The 11647-nt window shown below is 42.7% G+C and overlaps 1 protein-coding gene across 1 annotated transcript in view; it reads left to right on the top strand.

The window, feature by feature from the left end:
* The first annotated feature begins 3664 nt into the window (after positions 1-3664).
* The window catches only part of EGF (epidermal growth factor), a 187983-nt gene continuing 180000 nt past the window's right edge, over positions 3665-11647 (top strand). Inside the window, exon 1 of the mRNA XM_075860522.1 lies at positions 3665-4145. Coding sequence (XP_075716637.1) covers positions 4016-4145 — 130 coding nt within the window. The 5' untranslated portion in view covers positions 3665-4015. The remainder of the gene's footprint in view (positions 4146-11647) is intronic.

Genomic DNA, 11647 nt, shown 5'->3' with positions numbered 1-11647 from the left:
TGCCGACACAGGACGAGAATGCTCGTCCTGAGCGGCAGGTACTTTGCGCATTAGGACGAGCATTCTCGTCCTGTGTGACAGCCGTCTCTGCGCGAGAGCGGAGCAACGACTGTAATACACAGCCACGGCCCTGCTCTAACAGCGGAGAGAAGAGAAACATCCTCTCTCCGCCGTTAACCCCTTGAATGCCGTTATAAAAGCTGATCGCAGCGTTCAAGGAGGGGGGACTGCACTTTGTTCGCGTCACAGAAAATAACTGTGACGTGATCAGAGCCCATAACTTGTATGGCCAGACAGCCCAGGGTCCATTGAAGGACCTCAGGGCTGTCTGAACATATTTCCTGTTGTTAGGGCATAGTGAGGTATGCCCTAACAACAGTGGCGGATTAAGAAGACCATGGGCCCTGGGCTGTTACCCAAACTTGGGCCCCCCTTCTCCACCGCCGCCCTTCCGCGCCGTAACTATTGCCAACACTACCTTTTTGCACAAGCATTAACAAATGGGTGTTACGATTCCCCTTTCACAGGGCTGTGTCCCTACATACTGACAGTATCACACTGTGCAGGGACACTGCGCCAACCCCCCATGTAGACAGCGCCACACACACACCCCCCTGTAGATAGCGCTACACACACACCCCCCCCTGTAGATAGCGCCACACACAAAACCCCCTGTAGAGAGCGTCACACAGCCCCCTATAGATAGCATCACACAGCCCCCTATAGATAGCATCACACAGCCCCCTATAGATAGCATCACACAGCCCCCTATAGATAGCATCACACAGCACTCCCCCTTATATATAGTGCCACACAGCGCTCCTGCCTTGTATATAGTGCCACACAGTGCTTCCCCTTGTATATAGTGCTACACAGCGTCGCTACACTGCAGCCCTGGGATGACATTTTATCTCATATGACTGCTGCAGCCTGTGATTGGCCTGTGATTGGTTGCAGCGGTCACATGGGGTGAAACGGCATCCCAGGAGGCCGGCCCGGACGAAGAAACAGAATTCTGGGCAAGTATAATATTTTTATTTTTTCTAAATTGCGTTTTTACATAACATCTGTTATCTGTTGCAGGTTTTACCTCCCATTGAATTAAATGGGGAAAACCCGAAACAAATGAGCAGCGTTTACGCAAATACAATTGACATGCTGCGGAATAAAAAACCGCACCGCAGGTCAATTTCTGAGATTTTTTTCCACTTATCATTTACACAGCATGTGGATGAGAATTGTTCACATCTAATCTACTCTGCTGCTACTGCATTAGGGCTTGTCCACACTTAACGGAATGGCTGCGTATTTTCCGCACGGAAAATACGCAGAATACGGTAGCAGCAAAGTGAGTGAGATTTACCAAATCTCATCCAGACCCTGCGTAAAATTTCCGACCAGACATTTTGTCCTGCGGTGCGTATTTCTCGTACCGCAGCATGTCAATTCCTGCTGCGGAAAGTGGACAGAATTGCTGCGTTTTTTCAGAGGAGACGTCACCATCTCCCAACATTGAGAAAAACGCAGCAAAATACGCAACATTTTCTGCAGCAAAATTTCTGCTAGTTTCTGCGGAATTGCTGCAGAAATATATATATATATATATATACACACACACACACACACACACACACACACACACACACACACACACACAAATATATCTATATATACACATACATACATGAGTATGCACATTATACACATCACAGACATACATACATGCATACATACATGAGTATGCACATTATACACATCAGAGACACACATGAGTATGCACATTATACACATCACAGACACACATGAGTATGCACATTATACACATCACAGACACACATGAGTATGCACATTATACACATCACAGACACACATGAGAATGCACATTATACACATATAAAGTACAAATGAGTATGCACATTATACACATATAAAGTACACATGAGAATGCACATTATACACAAATAAAGTACACATGAGAATGCACATTATACACATATAAAGTACACATGAGAATGCACATTATACACATATAAAGTACACATGAGAATGCACATTATACACATATAAAGTACACATGAGAATGCACATTATACACATATAAAGTACACATGAGTATGCATATTATACACATATAAAGTACAAATGAATATGCACATTATACACATATAAAGTACACATGAGAATGCACATTGTACACATATAAAGTACACATGAGAATGCACATTATACACGTATAAAGTACACGAGTATGCACATTATACACATAAAGTACACATGAGACTGCACATTATACACATATAAAGTACACATGCGTATGCACATTATACACATATAAAGTACACATGGTAAACACACATGCACTTACCTTTTATGTAGGATATTTGTGAGTCTTCACTGCAGCTCTTCTCCTGCTCACAGCCCGACACAGAGCCCGCCGACAGTCTCCCCTCCCCCATGTCCCGACAGCTAGCAGCAGGAGGAGAGATGTTTAGAGCAGGGAAGGGGGGCTGGAGGGGGAGCTTCTAAAGCAGCACAGACCATGGCTGCTAAGTAGGAGCGAAGCTCCCCTCGTCTCATGACAGGTGCGGTCCTGGCACCGGGGCCACAGGACAGGTAATAAATATCTGATCAGTAGTTGTCTGACCGCTGGGAACCCCACCGATCATGAGAATGGGCTTACTGGGAGCCGTTCCTGGGAGCCCAATAGGAATAGAGCAGTAGTGCGCATGCTCGACCACAGCTCCATTAATTTCTATGGGGCTGCCAAGCGCTATCTTCAACAGCCCCATTGAAATGAATGGAGCGGTGGCCGAGTATCCGCACTATTGCTCTATTCCTATGGGGCCCCCAGGAATGGCAAAGTAAGCCCGTTCTGTGGATAGGTGATAAATATTGATTATGGCAAAACCCCTTTAATGTTGGGAAATGTTCTGGAGAACCTTACATATGTTGCAGGGGAAATAGTAGCTGCCAGCATCTTCCCTTGGCAATATCAGCTGGGGTTAACAGCAAATAGGCCCACAAAAATTCAGCTGATTTGTTTGAGGAAGAGTTATCCAGATGGGACAGCTCCTATAAGAAAACAAAATATTATTTTCAAACATTTATAGAGTGAAAGTCAATATCAATTGTACCTGGAATAACCCAGTAAACTATAGTTATTTGAATCAAACCATCTGTAATGGTAAAATCTGTTTTGCTCCTAAACGAAATTAACTGTATTCCTTTAACTATCCATCCTCATATGAAGTTTCAGACATCTGAGATGTATGAGTAAAGAATAGGACTCTTATAATCTATCCTCCAATACAAGACCAGCCAGACAACTTTATTTTGCAAGGTCACCTGTCGCTTTAATCGTTCTTTATCAGGAAAAACTAGAGTGGATTTTAAGCATTTTATTAACCAAAAATGCCCTTCATATCTAGTATGAGACTTATTAAAGAGTATAAAAACACATAAAATGTCTGTACATGCCATTCACAGTGGAAGAAAAGAATTACAAGTGCTTGTGTATTTGTTCCCAGTCTGCATTCTCTCATTCCGAGCATGGAAAAGACCTAAGACAGGCTCCACTTCGCTGGCACTAAGGAGCTGGGAGGTGTGGCAAGGGAGCATTTTAAAGGAGGCAGTATTTGGGGAAGACAGACCCTGGCATAGTGTTCACCACCAAGAGAAGGTTATCACAAAGCAATTTGCTCTGACACTGTTGAAGAAATTCTCCCCTGAAGCATTTGCCGAGAGTGCTATATTTGTCACTAGGGTGCTTGGCATTTCATAGTTTGCTTAGAAAAAAAAGTCAAGACACAAAACTAATTAGAATACCAAATAACTAAATAGTATTGTTTAGTAAGGAAAAAAGAAGGAAAACAAATATCTGGGATTGTTGCAAATAATGATGTTGGATCTGAAAGGCTGCGTCCAGGAGACAGTGCGTCCGTCAGGCACAGAGCTACACAGGATGAAAGACAAGTGACATGTAGCCTATGGACAGAAACCACAAGAAGAGGAGATTATGTTCCTTATATTAACTGTTTTCTGGACATTATTTTTATTTACTGGCTTACGTCATGCCAAAGGAATAGAGCAATGGGACTACCGGGAAAGTTATCCTTACCTAGGTAACAACCGGTCTGCTTGTAATGGTGAGTAGAACATGAACAAATGGACTTCATCAATAAGACTAATGAGAGAAAGCAAAAGTGTTTTAAAATAATTTTAGAAAGGGAAAAAATTGCTTATTGCTATCATTTGATCATATTGTTATTATGGAAGTTAATATACATTTTTGCAAATTGTGTAAAATGTTTATGGCATTGGCTATTCTAAGCATGCAATGTATTAGTATTAGTAATAATATAATACTCTAACACTTGCAAACAAATATGAGCAGTTGTGTGATGACATTTTTCCTAGAACTTCTCCTATGGAAAGGTGTGATGTGGTTATTACATATGTTTTTTGACCCATTGATATTAATGAAGAGAGACTGCAATATAGAAAGAAACAAACAAAACTGTGAGGGATACGGCAGCAATGGCAGTAAAAAAAAATGCAGCTTGCCATAACCGCATAGTCTGAAAAGGATATATTCTTAAACTTTATTCACTACGAGGTAACAGCTGGTGGCTATATTAAAGGACTGCAGATACCATAACTTACAATAAATGAGGCTAGGCCTATACTGCGAGAGGCAAGTGACAGGTGTCCACAGGAATGCTATGAGTTTCTACAATTTGTGCAAATTAATGGCATTGTGATAACCAATTGTACCAACGTTGCTGTTGACTGTGGCATTTGCATTAATTTCAATGGGAGACATGTGACTGTTTTATAAAGTAACAGAGACATGCAACTTATCATCAGTTCCAGGATACAACTTAATTTATAAAAGGGGAAACTTGACATGCAACATTGGAGGAACAAAAGTCACCATGTAGCCTTAAGGTGCCCATACACATTAGACTAAGCTCATCTGAACCCACCGATTTAGACAGGATCGGGCGACTTTCTAATGGGTTTGGGGGCCATCCAACTCCCCCCGAACACCAGATGTCGGAGCAAAAAAGGATTGGGCATGTTGTATTTCGACATGCCCAATCCTTTATTCCCACACGATAGAAGCCGCTACCGGAGGTGTCTGGCAGCAGCTTATGCCCCTCCCCCTATTGAAATAATTATTCCCGCTTGGCTGCGTGTGCATGGAGGGAGTTTGGAGAAATAACTGTTGGCTGAATGAGTGTTCGACCGACAATAATTTAATGTGTATGGCCAAATTTAACCTGATAACTAATCTTTGGAGGCAAACTTTGTATAAATCTTGATTCTTAAAGCATATTGACAGAAAGTGACCACCAAGAAGAGATTTGTTAACTGTTTGTTAATACCTCTGTCTGCATTTAAGGTCTCATTCATACGGCAGAACAGTGTGCACAGAGTAATGTGGCAGGGAGTCGCTGATAATTCTAGGGGATAATATAGAAGATGACTTTTAATTCCAAGAGACAAAACCCCTGTATGCCTCCTTATGAAATTGTTCCCTCGTCAGTTAACATACAGCAAATCCATGTACAGAAGTAAATAGTCCCTACAGTTCTGTATTACGCACCCGTAGGCAGAATGTGGGTCACCTTATGGTGCGTCGAGCTGCACCGTATTCTTACCTAGACACAATGATTCCAGAGGAGAATTCTGCCGTAATCGTGTATGTTTTGGAACATATAATCTTTTCTCATGGATTTGGTATGAACCTGTGAGAAAAATAACTCTGTATAAAATTAGGGGTACATGGTGATACAGTATGAGCAGTTTATGAGCATCGTATTACAGATCCCCACAACACAGATTGTCAATATGGCTCTGTGCATAGGCGCTTATTGTCCTCCTTCCTTTTATGAGTAGGATTTATCCAGTAACAATGATATTTAAAAACTTTCCTTGTGTAAATCCATCACTAAATTGCTGGCTACATTTTTGTAAAGCCTCATTCCACATACTAGGCAAAGGCAATAATAAAACATGCTGGGGATCATTTCGAAACACTAGCACTGTCAATATTATGTAGTAAAATACTGCAGAATTGACACAAGTTTCTCACCGAAGATGTAAATCCTCTAAGCTTGGTGCTGGATATACTGGGGTGCGGAGTCTAAGGAATCTACCCGTTCTTCACCCTTAACCCCCGGAAAGAGGTATGGACATTTCTGATCAGCTATCCCCAGAAAAGTCACCAATTGGTGGCAAGTGCCCTGAAGAAACGGTAACGCACTTAGGAGCGGAGCCAACAGAAGTAGTACAATAGACACCAGGTGACAAATCCAAGGTGCAAGACAGACGTGAAATCTAAATAACAGAGCCAAGGTCAAGGTCAGGATCAGAGTCTAGGTCAGGGTAAGGATTAGGAACAATGAACAAAACAAGAATATTTGCAGGCAAGGAGTTCAGGCCGGAGTCCCATTTTTATAGGCTGTCTGGGCTGTCGTCACCAAGAAGAGCCAGTTGCCATAATAACCCGACCAGGACAACAGCAGGGAGGATGGGAGAAGGAGACTGGAAGTGCAGGACTGTGGTTGCCATTAAGCTATTGCTCAGCTGAGTTTCACCATATTTGTATACCAATTGACCGTAATTTTTTCGTCTCTTTCACACTTAGATGACAATCTTATCAAGGGTAAACATATATGCTGTACAGACGTTGTGCTGTACAGAGGTTTAGCGGGGTGAGGTTGTAAAATAGATACACTGCTTTTTTTGGCACCTTCCCCTGTTCACACTCTCCATGGGTCATACACTGCATCATCCCAGTCAGCCAATCACAGAACCTCTATGATTGAGCAGCTATGTGATTGGCTGATAGCTAATGACGTAGTATCTGTGTCTATGAGCAGTCTACAGCCACAGATGGAGGAGCAAAAGAAAAGAATCCTGCAGCCTCCAGTACAGGGAGTTAACCCCATTCTCGACACTCCCTAGACCACTAGGGATGTTATCAATAACCTCTTAACTTTTCCAAACCATCAGGGATGTTACCTACAGAGGAAATTACGACTATCTTGATTGGCTATGTTCCAAATTTTTATTTTACAGTAATTATTTATTCCAAATATTTAACGATCTAAGTTTTGCATATTATTTTTTGGATGTAGCTAAAAATTGCATAGATGTGACATTTTGGGCTCTAAAATGCTGTCAGCCAGCAACATTTCATTTATTTTGCAACATTTCTGTCATTATAATCCATATAAGTATTCTAGGTGTATTTGCTCTTAGAGGAAAGTTTGGATAAAATTATGAATCGTCACACTTGCTGAAACCTTTGACAGCTCTCCTTCTTACCACACTGCTGCCTTTAAAGGGGTTTTCCCACGAGGGAGATACATTTATGACATATCCACAGGATATGTCATAAATATCAGATAAATGCGGGTCCCACCTCTGGGAACCGCACCTATCTCTATAATGAGGCACCTAAACTCCCGTTCTACCTCTTTGTGTGTTGGCGGATTTCTGACCATGAAGGTGAAAACGGCATAGCTCGCTGAGCTACCCTGTTTTCGTAAGCCCCATAGAACTGAATGGTAGTTACGGAAATAGTATAGCTCGCATGATACGCTGCTTCCGTAACTGCTATTTACTACTATGGCAGTTACGTAAACAGAGTAGCTCAGCGAGCTACAATGTTTTCGGAACTCCTGACCATAAAATCTAGAAGTGGCCGGGAGTCAGTGATAGCAGACAAAGTTAGAACGGGGTTTAGGGGCCCCCATTCTAGAGATAGGTGCGGTCCAGGTGGGACCCGCATCTATCTGACATTTATGACATTACCTGTGGATATGTCATAAATGTCCCTCGTGGCAATACCCCTTTAATTTTCTATTAATGATTTTTCCGTTTTCAATATGTAATTTTCGTCATTTGAATTTTTCCTAAGTTAAAGGCCTTCCAAGAGCCATAACTTTTATATCTTTGTGTCGACATAGCCGTATGAAGGCTTGTATTTTGCTGAATGAGTTGTATTTTTAATGCAACATTTAATCCCTTGCCACCGCAGACGTTTTTCGCGATTGCTTCATTGTTTTTTAGGTTTCAATTTTAGAACGTTCACCATGCGGTTTGATCGCTTGTAGAATGTACTGCAATACTTAGCGTTCTCTTATTAAGCCCTGCATCCGGTATACTGACATAGCACATCTGTGGGTCTTTATTAGGCCCGAGGCTGCCACGACAACCCATCAGCACCCCGGGATCGCAATGCGGGGGGGCGGGGAGGGGCGATGGGATAACAGCCATGGGTGTTGAGTCAATGGGCCGATGTCATGGTCAATATTAAAAGAATATTTACACTTTGAAAGAAATATTTTTTTTTAACAAAAATCAACGTTTTATGTGATTTGAAACAGCTTTTAATTTCTTGTGTTTTATGACTTTTTTATGACTTTTTATGATACAGATTCTATGTATTCTGTATACATAGAAGCTGTATCGTTCTGTGAAAGCTGTGGCTGTCAGTCCAGCTGAGCTGACGGCTTGCCTGAAAACTGGTCCTTCGTGTATCTGACAGATAGAATCCAGCTAATAATGATCACATGATATGATCGTTATTAGCAGGATCCTGTATCCACTCAGGACCAGCTTTCATTCGAGTCGTCAGAACAGCTAACCTGAGGGAATCGGCTTTGACGGAATGATACAGCTTCTATGTATACAGGATACATAGAAGCTCTAACATTCAATTTAAAAGTAGTTTCAAATCAGATAAAACATTGATTTATTTAAAAAAATGTTTTCTTTTAGAGGTGTACATAGAATTTCATGGCTTAAATTGGCACGATTGGAGTGGTCTCTGATCCCAGTCGTTAGAACAGGGTGTCAGTTGTAATATACATACTTCCCCCTCCCAACTATGACGTACATGTACATAAAATATCGGGAAGGGTTAAAGGGAAAAATTCCTCTACAGCACTAACTCGTAAAATGTAGTAATATAAAAATGTGTGATATACTGTTCAAAATCAGCTCCAGTCCTTTACCATTGCTACCGACAGTCCCTCTTGGGTCTGTGTAATTAGGCTGCAGTGCCACTGCTTCCCTATGGTCTCTGTTGGGCCTGTGTATGCTCTAGGCCTCAGTGACATTGTATCTATACATGGAATAGTGCTGAAATAGAATGCTACAGGTTTCCCCCATGCAATGTAGATCCAAAAGAGAAAACAGGATGGACCATCTCACTTCAGGAGTGCATCAATCCGTCATGTAATCGAACTTTACACTGACATGACGGATGTTATGTCATTGTTGCCTAGTCTATACCAAGACCAGAGGGGAGCAGTGGCATGGGACTGTAGACAGAATTTTTCCGAGTCTTGGACAACCCCTAATGACTTCATTGCTTGTTTAATAATACTTCTGAAATAATTTCAGTCTGTTCCAGTTGGAGAATACATCACACTGTATAATAAAATCAATAACTTAACCTAAGCTCTTACCAGATGTCTGCTACTCTTAAAAATTCCCCTGATAGCAAACACTATATTTGTTTATAGTCCTTACAGGAATGAGTTCACATGGTTAGGAAGAAGGCACATTCCTGTACGGCTGAGACAGCATGGATGTGACACATGTCTTTGAATCCTAAATTAAAAGAGGGTTATTTCACCAGGGGCCAGTTCTTTTGCCAGGTATTGCTTTGTAAGACCTGTCTATGAACATTTGCTTAGGCCATCCCAGGCATTGTTCAGGAAATGAAACTAACATTGTGAATCATATCATGTTTTAAACCAAATCAGTACAAAAAACAGCTAGGCCAGGTACAAGTGGGGGAAAATAAGGGTGGATGAGGGACATTTTTTGTAGTGCTTGTCTCTAGCTCCTTCTGCATAAAGTTTCTATGCTGTATTGAAAACAGGAAAGTGTCATGCTGTATCCGACAATAAATTGCAGAGGTTTCGAGTCACCAGGAATCATCCTATTTTCCTAGTCCCTCACCTGGTCACCCACAATTTGCATAGCTTCACCCAAATAAAATAGCATCCAGGATATCTGTGCAAAAAGTATGTGACTAGGTGAAGGAATGCAAACCACTGGTGGCATAGATCAGATCCAACTCCCCACCGTGTGATGCTGACCACTCATTGGTGGTTCGGAGGCAGGTACAGGCCAATAGGAAGGCTTGTTCTTGTCCCCATGATTAGCTGCTCAACCTCCCAGAACAGCGTTGCATCCAAGTTTCATTCTTTTGTAGAGATCCATGTTTTATTGTGCAATAACAAAAAGGTTCATAAGTCTTACAACACAAAAATAATTCAGTAAATAATTTTTTTAAAAAATATACAGAATATTCATGACAGAATGCCACTGCTGAAAAAACTTTAGTACTATCTAATTTTGCCAAAAGGCATGTGGGAGACTGATATTGAGTGGACAATGGTTCTATATTCTAATGAGACAAAAATAAAAGCGACCCTCCAGTTACCACTTAATAAATGGTCCCAAGCAGTTGTATGTTTCGTTCACAAGCTTTTTTCTTCTTCGCTTACCTGCGGAGTGAGCATTGAGACTCAGCAAGATGTTAATAAGTTCGCACCACCCACTGTTCTGACCATTACGGTGTCCACTGTGTAAAAGGTTTTAGGCATGGACACACTGAGTTGGAAATGGTGGGCTCATACTAACTGTGCACAAAGACTATCAACGTGTGCATACTGTAGTCTGAAAACACAGTGGCCATGATGGCTGAGGAAAAATAAGGTCCCAGAAGTAAAAAAATAAAGCTACAAAGAAAAAGAAAATGTATGTCAAGTATGTTACCTATGTATGCAGAAAATTTTGGAACATTTTAGTTGGGAACCAAAGGGTTACTTTAAACTCTCCTAAACCAGGAGAGACCAATTCAAAAGCTGACACTGACTATAATTGCTGCAACAAAAACCAAACTGAAATCCCTACCGGTAGTGAATACTTACGTGAATAAGGTGAATACTGGTCCACAGTGGCGTAACTACCACTGTAGCAGCAGTAGCGGCTGCTACGGGGCCCGCGGCATGAGGGGGCCCGTGTCGCCCGCCGGCACGGGCCCCCACCATGGCCGGAGGCTCCGCTAGCAGCCGCTATGGCTACTACAGCGCGACGCCACTGAACAGTACGGCAGAGCAGGGAGGTATCTCCCCGCTCTGCCATTAAACAAGACATGTATCCCCTATCCACAGGATATCCACAGGACAGGGGATACATGTGTGATCGCCTGCAGCGATAGGGAGAACGGGGGACTGAAAGTCCCCTGAAGTTCTCCATCACAAACCTCTGACTTTCCCTACAGGGGGGGGGACGCTGTATGGCGTTCCCTACAGGGGAGGGACACTTTATGGCGTTCCCTACAGGGGGGGGACGCTGTATGGCGTTCCCTACAGGGGGGGGACGCTGTATGGCGTTCCCTACAGGGGGGGGGGGACGCTGTATGGCGTTCCCTACAGGGGGGGGACGCTGTATGGCGTTCCCTACAGGGGGGGACGACGACGCTGTATGGCGCTCCCTACAGGGGGGGACGACGACGCTGTATGGCGTTCCCTACAGGGGGGGGACGACAACGCTGTATGGCGTTCCCTACAGGGGGGACGACGCTGTATGGCGTTCCCTACAGGGGGGACGACGC

This window comes from Rhinoderma darwinii, chromosome 1 (assembly GCF_050947455.1).
Source record: "Rhinoderma darwinii isolate aRhiDar2 chromosome 1, aRhiDar2.hap1, whole genome shotgun sequence".
Lineage (NCBI taxonomy): Eukaryota > Metazoa > Chordata > Amphibia > Anura > Rhinodermatidae > Rhinoderma > Rhinoderma darwinii.
This window is presented reverse-complemented; position numbering and strand designations above follow the sequence as displayed.